At 39.3% G+C, this 20452-nt stretch overlaps 1 protein-coding gene across 1 annotated transcript in view; it reads left to right on the top strand.

The window, feature by feature from the left end:
• The window catches only part of LOC106087535 (nuclear hormone receptor FTZ-F1 beta), a 118740-nt gene that overhangs the window by 91572 nt on the left and 6716 nt on the right, over nucleotides 1–20452 (top strand). The window contains exon 3 of the mRNA XM_013252593.2: nucleotides 17729–20393. Coding sequence (XP_013108047.2) covers nucleotides 17979–20393 — 2415 coding nt within the window. The 5' untranslated portion in view covers nucleotides 17729–17978. The remainder of the gene's footprint in view (nucleotides 1–17728; nucleotides 20394–20452) is intronic.

The raw sequence follows: 20452 nt of genomic DNA on the forward strand, positions 1-20452 counted from the left end.
ACTTGTAGTTAGACAAGAATTCCCTATGTAAAACAAAAACACTAAGAAAAAACTCATTTTGGCAAATGACAAATGGTGTCTTGACAATACATTCGTGATTGGACTCTTAAATAACTCTGCTGCAAGCCAAAGAACAAGAATGAAATCTGAAGAAAAAAAAAAAATTATTGTGTCAATATGCAAATTTCAATCGACAATGGGTTTTGCAAAGCCCCCAATGCGAATGGCAACAGGAAATGTATGTTCGTTCAACCTCTCCAACGCCTCCCTCTGCCATGCTGTAAACTTCTCTTGTACTACTTGAGACATAAGACAGATTGCGTTGACTTCAATGCAACGTAGCCCAATCCATGCTTATTACCACTTGAAGCAATGATTGGAATGGTCATTTGTGGCCTGGCCCATGTACGATTGTAAAATAATTACCAAACCAATTTGAAGGTATTTTAGCAGAGGGATACGGGCACTGGCAATTGAACAAGGCAATAATTATCAAGTGCCAGCCAGATCCAACAAAAAAACAGTCCGTCCATTTAATTGTACTCAAGTCAAGTGAAGTGAAGTTGGAGGTGAGTTTGGAACAAGAATTTTTACAATCATTCCAAATGCAACCGCACAAGTCATAGAACACGGTAGACACACCTTGAAGTGCCACCATCATCAGCTTTAATGGCTGACCAAGAACAAATTAAGAATTTACAATATATTGTTTGAAGGGAGTACTTTGGTTTTTTTTTTTTTTCTCCATGTTTGCTGCAACTGAACTTGATAGACAGCTCATTGCAAAAGAAAGGAATGGAATGTTGGTCATTTAATGGCATGTCATGGTACATATATATGAGAATTTCGAAATAACTTTGATGTTGGCAGACAATGAGGCAGGAAATCAATGGGGCAGAAGCTGCCAAAGAAATTTTAACATTCTTGGTAATGACTTGTAGTTTAAATAGCTTGTATGGCCTATATTAAATTGTGAGGCAGGGTAACTTGGTTTTCTGCAAGCCATTATTCTTTCCATGACATAGGAAATTCTAGACTTTCTTTGTGCTAATTCCTAAGCTTGCATGTTCCTCTCATGGGAAGATGATTTGTATTAAAACTTTTAAATCTTTACAGGCTAAAATTTCGACTGCTAAAAAGTCTTGTTAATCAAAGAAGTTAAAGATAACACCGAGGGATTACACTGACCAAACATATAAAGCAGAAGTTTAGGGCTAACTCCTTATTAATCCAAATAGTTTGCTATATAAGTTATTTACTCTAAGGTTTCCAGTTGTAACGATATAAATTTTCAAGATTATAACTTTAAATGCAAATATATCCATCCGATTACTATTCCTTTGGTTCTCATAGTACTTCTTATAGTTTTCCGGCAGCTGGTTACTTGCCCAGCGCCCCAACCGCATGGGTTTTTTGGGATTACACATGTATCCCTCGTTGTGGCGAGCGGCTTGCTTCAAGATCCGACGCTCGCCTCCAGCCGCCCCTAACCTGGGAACAGACACTGATGTTGGCCATTGGTTAATTGAAGGCGACAATAACTCCCTTGTCATCTCGAGTATCATTGGCACTCAGTTTATTAAGAAACAGTGCCACCTGACTCCTCACTGAGACTCTTCTCTCGAAAATCGCAGACTGCCCGCGGCCGTTTTTGCAGTTACTCCGCATAAAAACGGAGCTTTCATCCGCCATCCGCAACCTGTGGACGCGCCCGGTAGCTTCCCCTGGTAACGATGAACACCACACAAGCCTGAGCTCAAAGTTTCAGTCTGTGTGGTGCTCACAGTTATCCCGTGACGGCCGGGATAAAAAGATTCTTCGTAAAAGATATGGACCAGTTTGCATTTTTGGAGAATATAGGCGACGTATGAACCACGGCTGTTTACTGGCCCAGCGCCCCAACCGCATGGGTTTTGTGGGTTTACCCATGTACCCTCGTTGTGGCGATCCGCTTGCTTCAAGATCCGACGCTCGCCTCCAGCCGCCCCTAACCTGGGAACAGACGCTGATATTTGGCCATTGGTTATTTGAAGGCGCCAATAACTCGCCTTGTCATCTCCAGTATCATTGGCACTCAGTTTATTAAGAAACAGTGCCACCTGACTCCTCACTGAGACTCTCCTCACGAAAATCGCTGACTTCCCGCGGCCGCTTCTGCAGCTACTCCGCATAAAAACTGAGCTTTCGACCATCCTCAACCTGTGGACGCGCCCGGTAGCTTTCAACTAACCTTCCCCTGGTAACGATGGACACCACACAAATCGGAGCTCAAAGTTTCAGCCTGTGTGGTGCTCACAGTTATCCCGTGACGGCCGGGATAGAAAGATTTTTCGTAAAAGATATGGACCAGTTTGCATTAATGGAGAATATAGGCGACGTATGAACCACGGCTGGTTACTGGCCCAGCGCCCCAACCGCATGGGTTTTTTGGGATTACACATGTATCCCTCGTTGTGGGAGCCGCTTGCTTCAAGATCCCACGCTCGCCTCCAGCCGCCCCTAACCTGGGAACAGACGCTGATATTTGGCCATTGGTTATTTGAAGGCGCCAATAACTCGCCTTGTCATCTCCAGTATCATTGGCACTCAGTTTATTAAGAAACAGTGCCACCTGACTCCTCACTGAGACTCTCCTCACGAAAATCGCTGACTTCCCGCGGCCGCTTCTGCAGCTACTCCGCATAAAAACTGAGCTTTCGACCATCCTCAACCTGTGGACGCGCCCGGTAGCTTTCAACTAACCTTCCCCTGGTAACGATGGACACCACACAAGTCGGAGCTCAAAGTTTCAGCCTGTGTGGTGCTCACAGTTATCCCGTGACGGCCGGGATAGAAAGATTTTTCGTAAAAGATATGGACCAGTTTGCATTAATGGAGAATATAGGCGACATATGAACCACGGCTGGTTACTGGCCCAGCGCCCCAACCGCATGGGTTTTTTGGGATTACACATGTATCCCTCGTTGTGGGAGCCGCTTGCTTCAAGATCCCACGCTCGCCTCCAGCCGCCCCTAACTTGGAAACAGACGCTGATATTTGGCCATTGGTTATTTGAAGGCGCCAATAACTCCCCTTGTCATTTCGAGTATCATTGGCACTCAGTTAATTAAGAAACAGTGCCACCTGACTCCTCATTGAGACTCTCCTCTCGAAAATCGCTGACTGCCCGCGGCCCCTTTTGCAGCTACTCTGCATAAAAACGGAGCTTTCATCCGCCATCCGCAACCTGTGGACGCGCCCGGTAGCTTTCAACTAAGCTTCCCCTGGTAACGATGGACACCACACAAGTCGGAGCTCAAAGTTTCAGCCTGTTTGGGGCTCATAGTTATCCCGTGACGGCCGGGATAGAAAGATTCTTCGTAAAAGATATGGACCAGTTTGCGTTAATGGAGAATATAGGCGTCGTATGAACTACGAGCTATATGACGACGATAGCATAGTTGCACGTATCAAAATACAATGGCTGCGTTGGCTAGGTCATGTTGTCAGAATGAGTGAAGAAGCTCCAGCAAAGAAGTCTTTTGAAGGCTAACACGGTGGTACATGCAAACCGGAAAAATCAGGTGGTGGGAGACTCCTCGAAACTTGGTGTCAGAGATTTTTGAGCGCAGAAGATCGAGGCGCTTGGAAAGCTATTCTACATTCAGCTAGTGGAACATATGTTCTGTCATAGCCACCTAAAGTAAAGTAATACCCATCCATAATTTTCTTAGAAGAACATTAATGAGAGGAATATGGAGGAAAGAAGTCCATTCGGGATCGATTAGCTGCAAATGCAAATTTGTCCATGAATATTCCATTAAGGAGCAGGGGAAAAATTCTCACATATTAATGAGTGCAGTAATGAGTGCTGTCCGATCCAAGTTTTAAGCTCAATGATAAGAGGCCTACTTTTTAAAGCCGAGTCCGAACGGCGTGCCGCAGTGCAACACCTTTTTTGGGGAGAAGTTTTTACATGGTTTCTATGCACCTCACAAATGTCGCCATCATTAGAAAAGGCGTTCAGCGTCATAAGCGAACATGTTAACCTCTGCGCTACGTTGGCCTCCTGAATCTACTGGATTTACACTGCCATAATATAACTAGCACTTGCAAATGGGACTATCACATAGTACAAGGTTGTGGTTGTTGTCTATGATAGTTTAAGAAGATCCAAAACTGGCATACATACTGGAGGAACCTTCCTTCGTAGGCTAAAGAAGGGTACATACAGCTCAGGGAAAGCTGAAGAAAGTCTCCGATTATGTGGCACCAAGACTAGTTCATGATAGGATCTTAAGCAAACGCATATCCAACAAGGAATATTACATATATCCTGTTCAGTTCATATGGTTTTTCAACGGGAATAGAAATTGGTTCTATATGAGTTTTTATACGTATCACCGAAGGATGGGGGTATATTTATTTTGTATGAAATATCAATTTTCAACACAACACGCCATGCTAAATTTCAGCCAAATCGGATAATAATTGCGCCCTCAAAAGACTCAAGAAGTCAAGATCCCATGGACCATGGAACCTTGGAAGCCATAACACAACATCACCCGCAAAATTTCAGCCAAATCGGATAAGAATTGGGGCCCCTAGTAGCTCAAGAAGCCAAAATTCAAGATCGGTTTATATGGCAGCCATAGCAAAACATGGACCAATATGGCCCATTTACAATACCAACCCACCTACACAAAAAAATGTATTTGTGCAAAATTTCAAGCGGCTAGATTTACTCCTTCGAAAGCATAGCGACACCACTTAGTAGAGAAGTTTTAACATGGCAGATGGCCCCCAAAGATTTGTCTACCAAAGGAATATTTTACTTGTTCAGTAGAATTTTGGTTAAGTGGAATAACTTACCAAATTCAAGTTTATGAACTATTTACGACTAACTAAAGATGTGTACAATTAAAAAAACGCTTGCAAGTTGTCCTTGTTTTATCCAAAATTTAATTAAATTATATTAAAATTGACTTACTTAAATGCAAATTGCAAATTTTGCCCATGAACATTCCACTAGGGAACAGGGGCAAAATTCTCACATATCAATGAGTGCAGTCCGATTCAAGTTTAAGCTCAATGATAAGGGTCCTCCTTTTTATAGCCGAGTCCGAACGGCTTTTTTTTCATTCCATTGTCTTTTTTTCTGAGATTAGTTTACTTAAAGAGGTTAAAGAACTGTATCGATATTAACCATTGACTGTGATTTTTCCCCTTTCCTAAAAATCGAATTTTTTAATGTAATGGTAACATTCTTTAATAGTATCTTGCTAGGATTCTTATGAAATTAACTTTAAATGCAAATATATCCATTTGTTATTCCTTATTAATGTATGACTTCTATCAGGGTTCACTAAGTGAATCCTGGATTTTTGAAATTGAATTGAAATTTTTCGAGAAACTTTTAAATTTTAGTAAAAATTTTATTCTCATGTGCTCTAATTGTTTAATTATTTTGTAGTTTATTTTCCTTGTCTACCGATTCAAATCAAATTGTCTTTTTTTAACTATAATTAATATCTTTGTATACCTTACTAATCTTTTCCTGGCTATGGTATGATCGTTTTTTCTTTCCTAACAGTTTAAAAATCTGATCATCCTATAACTACTTGCAGCACTTTATCTTTCTTGTGTGAAATGTTTTTCACCTTTCTTTGCTTCTACTCCTAAATTCTTATTGCCAATATTCTGCTTAGAAGTTTGTAGCACTCACTTGTGTTCGCTACTCTTTTCCTTTCTCTCTCTCTCTCCTCTTATTTTGCCTTGTTGGTGTTGTTGTTTTACCTTACCTCTATTAAATTTCAAACATCGTCTTTGACTACCGATTAGGGATTTCATTTTTTACCTGCTTGCCATTACCGGCCAAACGTTGTTAGCCCCCACACTCGACCTTTCTTTTGATACCCATTAATTGAAGTGAGCAGCAGTAGCAAGCAGCGCTGTTAGCAGAGACATGAACAAAAACTGAAGTAATACACAAATCCAAAGAAGAAAGATATTCTTAAACTAGTTTCACCACTTGCTTTTTTCGCCTATGCCTTACTTCTTTTCATTCGTTGTTGTCTACCAACAACAGAAACCCAGAAGAAGAAGAAAAAAAAACAAAACTGGAAATATGACCAACCAACCAACTACCACTATGCTGACTCCAAAGTGCACTGCCTTTACCACCACTCCTTTGCTTGCTTACTTTCTTTCATATAGTGTTGCTGATATTTCTTTTGCCTTGTGTTCGCAATTGATTTGTTTTAACACCTTCTTCTTCTTGTATATTTTTGTTGTTCTTCATCTTTCGCATAGTGTTCTTGTTGGCTAGTTGATAAATGATATGCCACAAGCGAAAAACCAAACCGTCATGACGCATAAACAAAGGTTTTGAAAGAGAAAAAGAGAGTAACTGTAAGTTCGTATGTTGTTTAAATGTGGGGAAAAGAGAAAGAAAGAGAGAGAGAGGGAGAACAAATTTGTCAATTGGCAAAGAGAAAAATAGATAGTTGTTAATAAGACAGGGTTGTAAAATGTTATTTATTAACCAATATGACAGATATGATTTATGGGTCGCATACACGATATCGAAAATCATGCAGAGTTGGTAGGAAAATTAAAAGTATTTATTATACCGAGTTAAAAAAGTTGATATAGTCACATCCAAATATGTCTGGCATCAGATATAATTGTAACCGAAAAATGGGCTCAAAAATGACCACAATTGGGCTCAAATAAAAGAGCGCCCCAAAAATATGATTTGATGAAAAAAATTGTCAAAATAAAAAATTGGAGAAATAGTACGTTTAGTGCCTCAATTGGTAGTTTTTTTGTAAATTGAGCTAGAGCTTTGAATTTTGATGCTTAGGTACACTACAGCAACCCTAATTGAGGGAAAATGAGTTTTTGGACTTTTGGTTATTTAGGTACCAATAAGAGACGAAATAGGTTAATTTTGCACAAAACGGACGGACACAGCTAAAACTTTGAAATTTTACCTAAAGGATGGTATTGCCTAAAAATGTGGATAAAGAGAAAAATTTTGAAAAATAGTTCCCGAAACGGAAGAAAACGTACATTTAGTCCCGAAATTGGTACCATTTCGTATTTCCTTAACGGATTGAGCTAGAGCTCTGAATTTTTGCATGTAGCTACAACTACGAAATGTAAGATGGGTGAATTAATGATTTCTTCACAAATTGTACATTTTGGTACCAAAGAGTACTAATTATTACGAAATGGCCTAACTTCTTCTACATCGAAAAGGGATAGCTAGAATTAAGCAATTTCGTAAAAATGATCGCAGTCTTGACAAAAAAATGATAAGTTGTATCAAATACGAAATGTTGTAGTCGTACCGAAATAAGAACAAATCGTACTTATAGTGCTGTAATTGGTACTATTTGGTACTTTATTTACAGATTGAGCTAGAACTCTGAAATTCGGGATTCAGATACACCTTAATAATATTGATATATAGGTATTAAAATGTACAAATGTAAACATTCTTTACAGATTTACCTAGAGAACTTACATTTTTTGATACAAATACACCTTGACAGCACAAATGGGCAATGTAGTTACAAAAATTGGGATGTAGTTACACCTTTACGTTATGTACTAAGCTACGAGAATATTTTCTTTACAGATTGAGCTAGAGCTCTCCAAATAGGGATACGGGTACATCTTGATAGTATGTTTCGGGGAACAGAATTTTTTTTTGATATTTTGTTCATTTATATTCAAAGAATGGTACTTTCTTTAAGGAGTGAACCACAACTCTCAAAATTGTGATACAGTTAAACATCGAAAGTATACATCGAGCAACCAGACGATTTTTTGAAATTCGTACGTTTAGGTACTAAAAAGTATAAATTGGTACTTTCTTATGGGATTAAGCTTGACCACTGAAATTATAGATACCGGTACAGCTTATATGCCGGGCGACAAGATTTTTTTTGAAACTTTTATATTTGGGTACAAAAACGTAGAAAATGATACTTTCTTTACGGATTGAAATAGAGCTCTGGAATTTGGAACACAAGTACACATATAGGAGGTATCTATCGCACTACTGCATGTATTTTTTGAAATTCGTTCATTAGAAAACTTACATCTTCTTCATTTAGCCTTCCAAATAATTGATGCTCATACAAATTTTCCTTGTCAGGACAGTTAAAGCTTGGACCATGCACATCGTCGCGATGGCTGGACGTTTCCACTTCTTTTCTAATTCTTTTTTAAGGGTACCAACAGTATCCGAAAAACAAATTGTCTCAAATATACGAGCACCTTTATTTCAATGAAATTTACGGATGTAATCTGTGCACAATAAAAGAAGGAAAACGATTTATTCGAATATATCCATACAAAAAATCTTAAAATTAGAACAAATAACAAAATGCTAAAACAAGCGGAATAAGTTGAAAACAACGACCTTATTCATCAAAGAGAAGTGAAAGGATATTGTATAGTGTCAGTCAATCTTACCATTTCTATTTAGATTTGTCCACCTGTAAGAACCTTACCAAAAAACCATTCTCCCGTTTATATTCGTATCGCTTCTTCTCTTCATTACTAATTCTCTTAAAAATAAACCTAAAAAATCCCCTGTATACTCTTTTTTAGTTGATTGTTTTGTTTCTCTTCTTTTAAAAGCATATTCCCACTCTCTTTTAAATTGAGACTATGAATGAGAGAGCCTAACCGCATTGAGTCGATGACTTCCTTTGGAATTATCTCATTGTGTTTTTATTTTCTTCCTCTTTCCTTAGGACTTCTTATTGTACGTATAAATATTGTAGCTGCTGTTGTTGTTGATTATAAATTATGCCCTCCAGTAGTAAGTAGTTGTTGTTGTATTTCAATGGCGTTTTATTAATTCTGATGAATGCATGGCTTCAAATGTGTGGGTGTGTATAATACTGCCGCTGCTCATCTGTGTGTAGTTCACTTTGTTCTGAGAGTTGAATTGCCGTAAGACGAGCAAGTTAGCCGAATGTGCTCGTAGCTCGTATTGATTGTTGGGAAGTAGTTGTTGTATGAGCTCTGTGGCTGGCTGTTTGCTGTGCTCGTTCGTTCGACAACGTTGTGTATCACTCATTGTTATTGTTGTTATTTCCTTAGCAAGGTCGTTCGCGTACACAAATGCAACAACATTACTTGAAGGTCGTCCTTTTTTGTGTCTGGCCGTTCGGTCGTTCGCTCGCTGCCGTCGATGTTAAATTTCATTTAACGTCTCACCGCCGCGCCCTTGCCTTTCGCCTATGTCATTATTCTTATTGTGTGCTTGTACGTATATACATATGTATTGTGGGGGATGATAATAAAGCCGATGATGACGAGTCTTTGTTGTTGCTATCGTTTTTTTTTTTTTTTTTTGATGAGGGGCAAATAATGTTGATAACGCAAGCTATGTCGTCGTTGTGTTTGCCCAATTTTACATTTTCAGTGGGATACACACACAAATGATGACGATTTCGCGGTGACGTTGACAAGACGTATCAGCTTTGGTGGGGCGTTGTTAATGATCTCATTGTTGTTGCCGATATGGTATTTGTTGTGTGTGTGTATGTTTCTTTGAGTGCTAGCCTGTTGTAGAGTCCCCTTCAGGGGTGGTAGATTGTGATACGCATGATAGCAAATAATTATAATAATCTAATTTAAATAATGGTAAATAACATAAAACAAAATAAATTAATAAATTAAAACAAAAAAATAAAAAACAAAATAAATATATTAATGTAAGACAAAATGATAAAGTTGATTAGGTATCTATAATAAAATAAAAAAAAAAAATAAATAAATGATAAGCCCAAAAATTATTAAAAATAAATGAAATTAGAAATGAAGGGAGGTAAATTATAAAAAATAAAACAAAATAGGTACAATGGTGTGTCATTAATTTGTATTTTGTAACGATTTTATTTCATTTCTTTTTATTTATTTTTATTTAAATTAAATTTTTTTATTTAAATTTTATTTTTTTTATATTTATTTTATTTTTTTTCATTTAAATTTTATTTTTTTATTTAAATTTTACTTATTTTATTTTGTTATACACTCCGTCATAGAATGGGGGGTATACTACTTTCGTCATGCCGTTTGTAACACATCGAAATATTGATCTGAGAACCAAAAACGTGTATATACTCTTGATCGTCTTGACATTCTAGGTCGATTTAGCCCTGTCCGTCTGTCGAAAGCACGCTAACTTTCGAAGGAATAAAGCTAGGGGCTTGAAATTTAGCGCGAATACTTCGACGTGAGTCGGTTGAAATTGTAAATTGGGGTTTATCGGTGCATGTTTTGATATAGCTGCCTCATAAACCTATCCTGGATCTTGACTTCTTGAGCCTCTAGAGGGCGCAATTCTTATCCGACTGGATTCTCGGATTTTGACTTTTTGTGCCTCTGGAGGTTGCAATTATCATCTGATTTGACTGATATTGGGCATGAATTGTTTTGGTTCGACCATTAAGAACTATGCCAAGTATGGCTCAAATCGGTTCATAACCTGATATAGCTCCCATTCAAACCGGTCTCCAGATTATACTTTTTGAGCCTCTAGAGGGACCAATTGTTACCCGATTTGGTTGAAATTTTCCACAATGACTTCTTCTATGACCCTTAACTTACGGGTCCATAACTTAATATAGCTCCCATATAAACAGATCTTCCGATTTTATTTATTGAGCCACTATGGGGCACAATTCTTCCCCGATTTGGATTCCACTTTGGTCTCCAACAGCCAAACCAGGTATAAGCCCAATCGGTTCATAACTTGGAATAGCTCAAATAGCGTAGCAGTTCTTATCCGTTATCCTTTGTTTGCCTATAAAGCGATATCGGTCAACGAACTTGACAAATGCGATACATGGTGGAGGGTATATGAGGTTCGGCCCGGCACGGTCCATAACCTAATATAGCTCCCACATAAAAATATCTCCCGATTTTATTTATTGAGCCATTGTGAGGCGCAATTCTTACCAGATTTGGATTCCACTTTGGTCTCCAGCAGCCAAACCAAGTATGACCTCAATCGGTTCATAACTTGGTATAGTTCAAATAACTTAGCAATTCTTATCCATTATCCTCTGTTTGCCTATAAAGCGATATCGGCCAAAGAACTTGACAAATGCGATCCATGATGGAGGGTATATAACATTCGGCCCGACCGAACTTAGCATGCTTTTACATGTTTTTATTGTATTTTATGTTATTTGGGTCATTCTATTTTACTTTATACTATTTTTACTTTATTTTATAATATTTTATTTCATATTGTTTTATTTTATTTTAATTTATTTGTATCTATTTATTTAATTTTATTTTTACTTATATTACTTTATTTGTGTTTATTTTATTTCTTCCGTTTTTTTATGTTATATTATTTTATTTTATTTTCTACTTTATTTTATTTAAAATTTTTTGTTTTCCAGAAATTTGCTCTGTGAGAAGACACTTCAATCATTTTGATACCCTCCCTCGCGTATTTTTTGTTGTTGCTTTCGTTTTACCGCTTTTCATTATGTGAATTATTTTTCCTTTTAATCCCCTACTTCTTTGCAATCTCCTCAATTGGATGCCATTGTTATGTTATTTGCCCTTTTTCACAATAGCCTTCTTTCTTCTACTCTCAAGTCCTTGGTGTGCTATTTTATTTCACTTGTTTTTGTTGTGCACGTGAAATGTAGTTGTTGTAATGCCGTTTTTTGTTTAAGGTCGTCGTCGTTGTCATCTTCAACGTATTGTAGTTGTTGTTATTATTCTCATTATCATTTCATTTTCATTGCACCCTCTGGTTTTTTTGTAATGCTCACTCGAGTTTGGCCACCTCTTTTGTTCTCTCGCTCTCACTCTTTTTGCCTTGCATGCACCCACTGTACAAAGACTCAAACACACAAAGCAAAGCAGCTGTTTTGCTTACATTTTGTTGTTCTTATAAAGTGGGGAGATTTGAGTTTTCAAGCATTACGACTGTTGTTGTTGCTGATGGTACATAGCAGGGTTTGCCTTAAATTTCAACCAAGTGTTTGTGCGTATTAAAGAGATAAGAGACAATAGACAGAGAGTAAGTTACCCCAAAACTTTAGTAAAGTTGCTTAAAGACGTCATATTTGTTTTTAACAACAATATGGGGAGCATAATTGCTGTTTTTCGGGTAGATACCTATGTGACGTTTTTGCATGTTTATTTGCGTTTTATAGTAAAAGTTTTTGATTTAAACAAAAAATAATGTCATTTATTATTGAAGACCGCCGTAGCGCAGAGATTATCATGTTCGCTTACGACGCTGAACGCCTGGGTTCGAACCCTGGCAAAAACATCAGAATTTTCAGCGGTGGTTATCCATTCCTAATACTGGAGACATTTGTGAGGAACTTTGCCATGTAAAAACTTCTCCTCCAAGATGTGTCACACTGCGTCACGCCATTCGTACTTGGCTATAAAAAGCAGGTCCCTTATCATTGAGCTTAAACTTGAATCGGAAAGCAATCATTGATATAGACAAAATTTACAATTTGCAATGTCATTTATTCACGTAAAGCTATTCTTTGGAGACCCCCGAAATTTCTGCGATGTGTCTACTGCAGTTAGTGGAATTTTGCGGCATTCGTACAGTAATTACTCAGAAAGCTCTTCGCAACACTGTGAAGTAACATAAATCCATCTGAAACAGTAGTTGTCTTGTTCACTGCGTGTTAGTTACCAGTACTCAGAAGGTGGTTAACTTTTATGAAAGTAAGGTTTTCTTTAAAAATTTTGCTATTTTTTTTAAAACATCTCTTCGAAATTTAGTTCTCGCAAAAAAATATTTCAAAATTCTTGACCGCTTTTTTCCACTCAATTTTGTTATTGAGTTTTTTTGTTTATGTTTTCAGCTTTGTTAGGTTTTCATTAACTATTTTTTGACATTCGCATACACATGAAGATCATGTGAAAATTAACACATCTATGCTATAAAAATGTTGACACATGCATTAAAACTTTTGGTGACAAACATTTCACAACTAGAATAAATCACATTTACTTCCATCTACCCCAAAAAATTGAAGCATTGAAAGATTTCTTTGGTGGTTTGAAATTGATAGACAAATGTCTAAAAATCTCAAACTAAATTACATTAACATGTCAAAATTCATGTCAACATGACACATTTTCTATTTGGCTTGTCAACTACTATGTGGAAAACCTGTGTGATTCATTTTATTAGCATGAACCGTAAAGTTATAATTAGATTATTATAGTTTTTAGCCATAAACAATTTTCATATATAGATTTTTATAATAATTTAATTTAAAAATTTAATTATTTGTTTTTTTATTTTAATTTTTTTTTCCATACTTCTTTCTGCCTTCTCTGTATAGGTAGTTCCTCAATTTTCAACACCTTTTCATTGCTTGCCATTCCTGAAAATTCTTTTATTTTTTTGCTGTTCAAGTTGATTTTTTTTCACTCGCCTTTCCCCCAAACAATGGGGACCACCCATTGAATAATAAATTCGGTTAAGGTTAATGTACCCTTCCCTATTTAGGTTTATAGTTTTTGTTTTTGTTGCCGTTTACAGTTTTTTTTTTTGCTGCCAATGCGCTCTCTTCTCATTGTTGGTTTAATGCGCTATTTTCTCTTTTCTCTCTCTCTCTCTCTCTCACCATACTATTCGCCATGCAAGGTTCTTTTCTTGCTTTTGGGTTGGTGTTACTGTTGCTGAGTGTATGAATTTGTGTTGCGCCTAGGGTCGATGACATCGTTTCTTGTTCAAGTTCTGGCTTACTTTGTTGGGCTCTTTTTGTTGTTGCTTTGGGTTGGATTGACAGTTGAGTTGAGATTCCATGTAAATGGAAACATGAAATGGAGTAGACAATGACGTTAACTTTCTAAAATGTATGGGGTTTTCTTTTTTTTAAATGACCTTGGCTTTGGACTTTCCTTTGAGGGAAAGAATAATGAGAAAGAAAGAGAGGTAAATAGGGAGATATCAAGTAAAATTAAGAACAAAATTACAGAAATTGGCAACAGTTGTTAAAAAGGAATGAAATTAAAGGCTTGATAATTAAAGAAAAATATTCGAATACGGTTAAGAAAGGAAAACTAAAAAAAGGGAGAAATGTGTGGGAGATATAAAGTAAAATTAGGCATAATTTTTCATTACAAGATTCTGGTCGTATCGTAAAAACATAAACCAACAACAAAGTTCCTAAGGAACTCTACAAAGTTCCTAAGGAACTCTACAAAGTTCCTAAGGAACTCTACAAAGTTCCTAAGGAACTCTACAAAGTTCCTAAGGAACTCTACAAAGTTCCTAAGGAACTCTACCAAGTTCCTAAGGAACTCTACCAAGTTCCTAAGGAACTCTACCAAGTTCCTAAGGAACTCTACCAAGTTCCTAAGGAACTCTACCAAGTTCCTAAGGAACTCTACCAAGTTCCTAAGGAACTCTACCAAGTTCCTAAAGTACTCTACCAAGTTCCTAAGGAACGCTAGCAAGTCCCTAAGGAACTCTACCAAGTTCCTAAGGAACGCTACCAAGTTCCTAAGGAACTCTCCCAAGTTTCTAAAGAACTCTCCCAAGTTCCAAAGAAACTGTCAAAATTTCCTAAAAAGTGATCGTAGACAGGAAACAAAACTGGAAGTGTCACATTCGAAACCGTAACGAGAATGTTCACAGATGTAGGATACTATGTAGACGAGTCGTAGGCTCGAATTGAGACGTGAATCCGAGGCTCTACAAAAGCGTGATAAGACCAATTCTTACTTACGCCTCAGTAGTTTGGTGTACTGCGATGGAGAAAAAGAGCAACGGAAGGATAATACAACCGGTTCAGAGAACATGTGGTCTTGGCATAGGCGGGTTGATGAGGACCACGCCCACTAGGGCACTGGAGACTATTAAAGATATCCGACCCATAGGCATACTGATTAATTATGAGGCAGGCACTGCGGCCATTCAACTTAAGACGACTTTTCGGAACTCTCCAAAGTTCCTTTAGGACCTCTCCAAAGTTCATTTCGGAAGGAATTCGCATGGAATTTTCGAGAGTTTCTTCCGGTTCTCTCCAAAATTCCTTTCGAAACACTCTAAAGTTATGTCGGAACTCTCTAAAGTTAACTTCGGAACTCTCCAAAGGTCATTTCCGGTAGTACGATGAAAGTTCCTCTCGGAACTCTTCAAAGTTCATTTCGGAACTATACGAAGTTCCTTTCGGAACTCTCCGAAGTTCTTCTCGGAACTCTTCAAAGGTCTTTCGGATCTCTCCAAATTTTCGTTTGGGAACTCTTTAAAGTTCCTTTCGGAACTCTCACAAGTTCTTTTCGAAACTCTCCAAAGTTCCTTTCGGAACTCTTTAAAGTTCCTTTTGGAACTCTCAAAAGTTCCTTACGGAACTCTCCGAATTTCCCTTTAGACCTCTCCAAAGTTTCTTTCGGTACTCTCCATAATTCCGTTCGGAACTCTCCAAAGTTCCTTTCGCAACTTTTTAAAGTTCCTTTCGGTACTCTACAAAGTTTCATTCTGAACTCTCCAAAGTTTCTTTAGGAACTACCCAAAGTTAATTTCGGAAGGGATTCGCATAGAATTTTCGAGTTTATTTTAGTTCTCTCCAAAATTACTTTTGGAACTCTCTTCGGATCTCTCTAAAGTCAACTTCGCAACTATTCAAAGTTCCTTTCCGGTAGTACGACGAAAGTTCTTTCAAAGTTGCTATCGGAACTCTTCGAAGTTCATTTCGGAACTCTTCAAAGTTCATTTCGGAACTATCCGAAGTTCCTTTCGGAACTCTCCGAAGTTCTTTTCGGAACTCTTCAAAGGTCTTTCGGATCTCTCCAAATTTCCTTTGGGAACTCTCCAAAGTTCCTTTCGGAACTCTCACAAGTTCTTTTCGAAACTCTCCAAAGTTCCTTTCGGAACTCTTTAAAGTTCCTTTTGGAACTCTCAAAAGTTTCTTACGGAAATCTCTAAATTTCCTTTTGGACCTCTCCAAAGTTTCCTTCGGTACTCTCCAGAATTCCGTTCGGAACTCTCCAAAGTTCCTTTCGAAATTTTTCAATGTTCTTTTCGATACCACCCAAAGTTCAATACGGAACTCTCCAAAGTTTTTTTAGGAACTACCCAAAGTTCATTTCGGAAGGAATTCCCATGGAATTCTCTCCAAAATTACTTTCGGAACTCTCTAAAGTTAAGCTCGGAACTCTCTAAAGTTAACTTGGGATCTCTCTAAAGTTAACTTCGTAACTATTCAAAGTTCCTTTCCGGTAGTACGATGAAAGTTCCTCCAAAGTTTCTCTCGAAACTCTTCGAAGTTCATTTCGGAACTCTCCGAAGTTCCCTTCGGAACTCTTCAAAGTTCTTTTCGGAGCTCTTAAAAATTCCTTTCGGAAGTTTCCAAATTTCCTTCAGAACTCCTCAAAGTTTCTTTCGGAAGTTTCCAAATTTCTTTCAGAACTCTTCATAGTTCCTTTCGGAACTCTCAGAAGTTCCTTTCGAAACTCTCCAAAGTTACTTTCGGAACGATTCAAAGTTTCTTTCGGAACTCTTCAAAGTTCCTTTCGGAACTCTCAAAAGTTCCTTACGGAGCTCTCCAAATTTTCTTTCGGTACTCTCCAAAGTTTCTTTCGGTACTCTCCAAACTTACGTTCAGAACTCTCCTTTCTCCGAAAGGAACTTTGAAGAGTTCCTTTCGGAAGTTTGCAAATTTCCTTCAGAACTCTTCAAAGTTCCTTTCGGAAGTTTCCAAATTTCTTTTAGAACTCTTAAAAGTTCCTTTCGAACTCTTCAACGTTCCTTTCGGAACTCTTCAAAGTTCCTTTCAGAACTCTTCAAAGTTCCTTACGGAACTCTCCAAATTTCCTTTTGGAACTCTCCAAAGTTTCTTTCGGTACTCTCCAAACTTACGTTCAGAACTCTCCAAAGTTCCTTTCGAAATTTTTCAAAGTTCCTTCCGGAACTCTCCAAAGTTCCTTCCTGAACTCTCCAAAGTTCCTTCCGGAACTCTCCAAAGTTCCTTCCGGAACTCTCCAAAGTTCCTTCCGGAACTCTCGAAAGTTCCTTCCGGAACTCTCCAAAGTTCCTTCCGGAACTCTCCAAAGTTCCTTCCGGAACTCTCCAAAGTTCCTTCCGGAACTCTCCAAAGTTCCCTCCGGAACACTCCAAAGTTCTATCCGGATCTCTCCAAAGTTCCTTTTGAAACTCTCTAAATTTCCTTTCAGTTAGCATGACGAAAGTTCATCCAAAGTTCCTTTCAGAACTACCCGAAGTTCCTCTCTGAACTCTTCGCAGTTGATTTCGGAGCTCTCCGAAATTCCTTTTGGTACTCTTCAAATTTCCTTTCAGAACTCTCCAAAGTTCATTTCGGAACTCTTTAAATTTCCTATCGGAACTCTCAAATGTTCCTTTCGCAACTCTCCAAAGTTCCTGTGGAATTCTACATAGTTCCTAAGGAATTCTCCGTATTTTCTAACGAACTCTCCATAATTCCTCAGGAACTCTCCAAAGCTCCTAAAAACTCTCCAAGGGTCCTACGGGTCTCTCCAAAGGTCCTAAGGAACTCTCCAAAGTTCGTTACGAATTCTCCAAAGTTCCTAAGTAACTCTCCATTTTTTCTGCGAAACTCTCCTCATTCTCTTTCTCTCCAGAAAACTTATATTTTGTTGGAAAATCTCTTTTCGTATATCTAGAAAGTTGTATTTATTAGAAAATCCCTTTCCGAATATCTAGATACTCATCGAATTTTTCCCTTCTCTCTTCTTTCAGATACTAGCACAATATGATACTACATGATCAACGACATCTATCCAATTTTTACAAGAAACTATTGCACAATACAATCAAATTTTAAGAGAAAAAGACTTCCAAAAACATATTCTCTTAAAGCAGTCCAATTAATTTTACAAGGGGGCGTGGAACGCCCTCATAAACTCAAAAGACTTAGAAAACAAAAGATCATATTAACAAGGAAAAACTTGTCAGCATACGACGAAGTGGAGCAGCGAACAACTCAATTATGTCTACCATAAAAACGGAAAATATCAGTGGAGCAGCTGTCGTCACCACCACTACATCGACGGGGGGAAATGCAATTCTGGGCGTAGGTGGTTCAACGACTTTTCAATTACCCATCAATATGTGCACGACAATGACAACAACGGCGGGAGTGGGAGGTGGAGGCGTTACATCGAATGGGGGAGGAGTTATAACCACCACAACAACCACCACTCGCAATAATATCTCTGTGACAAATATCAAATGTGAAGTTGATGATGGAGCAGCTACTGCCTCATCGTCATCTTCAACCTCGACCAATGGCAATATAGTCTCTGTGGGATTTTACAATGGCTCTAGAACAGGTGCAATAGTGGCCGGTACAACAGGTGTCAGCGGAGGGGTGATAACAACAGGTGTTATCACCTCCGGCCATGGCATACGCATACCGGTTACCAAGGCAGAGGACTCGGATTCCGAGACAGAGCTGACCAATATTGAAAATCTTAAGGTTACCCGCAGGGTGGCATCGTCCAGTACATCGAACAGCCATCATCATAATGGACCCAGACCCATGTCCTGGGAGGGTGAGTTATCGGATAATGAGGATACCCGTGAGGCAGAGCTAATGGATACGGATACCACCATGAGTAATGGTGGTGCGGTGCAAGAGCCGACAAATGCGGTGGCGGTTATCAAAAGTGAAGCCACCACCACTACGCCTTCTTCGGCGGTGGGGCACGGCCAGACTACAGCTATAAAACCCGAAATGGATCATGGGCTGTCGGAGTTGCAGCAGCATCCCGGGGCCATCTACCATCCCAAGCTAAAGCTGGCTCCCACTCAAAGTGATCCCATAAACTTGAAATTTGAACCGCCTGATCACTCGAACTCCTGCGCCACAACCACCACTACCAATACCCCTTTGGTCAATTCTCCATTGTTGGCCCGCCAAAAATCCACCACAGCTTTGCCTCATCTACCTGCCAATCCCAGTCCAGATTCTGCCATACATTCCGTGTACACACACAGTTCACCCTCCCAATCGCCATTGACCTCACGTCATGCACCCTACACCCCCTCATTGTCACGTAACAACAGCGATGCTTCGCACAGTTCATGCTATTCCTACTCGTCGGAATTCAGTCCCACCCATTCGCCCATACAGGCGCGACACCAGGCCTCGCATGTGGTCTATGGTAGCTATAACGGCTCCTCCGGCAATACTCTACATCATTCCGCCTTACTCTATAGGCCCCTTACAGGCAGCTCTCAAGCCGCTAACAATGCGGCCAATAAAATGGAAAATGTCTCCAATGAAGTGCAAAACCTATCCATGGATGCCTCTTCCTCCTCATCGACATCATCTGCCTTCAATCTGGCCACAGATCCCTCGGGTTTGGCGGGCTCCCCTGCCGCGGCGGCGGGTATATCAAGGCAGCAGCTGATCAATTCCCCCTGCCCAATTTGTGGGGATAAAATCTCTGGCTTCCATTATGGCATTTTCTCGTGTGAATCGTGCAAGGGTTTCTTCAAACGTACCGTCCAGAATCGTAAGAACTATGTTTGCGTTCGTGGTGGACCCTGTGCGGTCAGTATTACGACGCGCAAGAAGTGTCCTGCCTGTCGCTTTGACAAATGCCTGCAGAAGGGCATGAAACTGGAGGCGATTAGGGAGGATCGCACACGAGGTGGGCGCTCGACCTATCAGTGTTCGTATACATTGCCCAATTCCATAATGAGCCCCTTGCTGAGTCCGGAACAACATCAGCAGCAGCAATCGGCTGGCCAAAACCTTTTGACACAGCAGCAGCAACAGCAACAAACGCAGCTACAACATCAACTGCAGCAAAGGTTGAATGGGCCCTTGCATTCGCCTCATCATCAGCATCAGAGCAATGGTTATGGTACTGGAGCTCCCCCTGGTGCTGGAGCACCCACCATAAAGACCGAAATCATGGATCCCTACACTAAGGGTTCCGAGTCGCATTCTATACATTCACCTTCTGCACTGAATGGCTTACATGTCAGCACTTCGTCGCCACGCCCACAACATTCGGGGCATGCGACATCCACCGCCAATGCTACCACCACCAACGCCCAATCTTCATCCTCATCTAATTCGCACAACAGCAGTATTCCCCAACTTCTCCAAGAGATTATGGATGTTGAACATCTTTGGCAATACACCGATGCCGAATTGGCCCGTCTCAATCAGCCATTGACAGCGTCCTCATCTTCGGCATCGCTAAACTCATCGTCCACGGACTCCTCAACAGCAGCAGCAAGTCAAATGACCAATCCACTGCTGGCCAGTGCTGGTCTATCCTCGAGTACTAATCCGGATTTGATAGCGCATTTATGTAAGGTAGCCGATCATAGGCTGTACAAGATTGTGAAGTGGTGTAAAAGTTTGCCACTATTCAAGAATATATCGGTGAGTATTAAAGGGAATAGTAAAAGCAAAATGAGTCTGCCTTGAAAGCTTTCTATACT

The sequence above is a fragment of the Stomoxys calcitrans genome, chromosome 3, assembly GCF_963082655.1.
Source record: "Stomoxys calcitrans chromosome 3, idStoCalc2.1, whole genome shotgun sequence".
Classification (NCBI taxonomy): Eukaryota; Metazoa; Arthropoda; class Insecta; order Diptera; family Muscidae; genus Stomoxys; species Stomoxys calcitrans.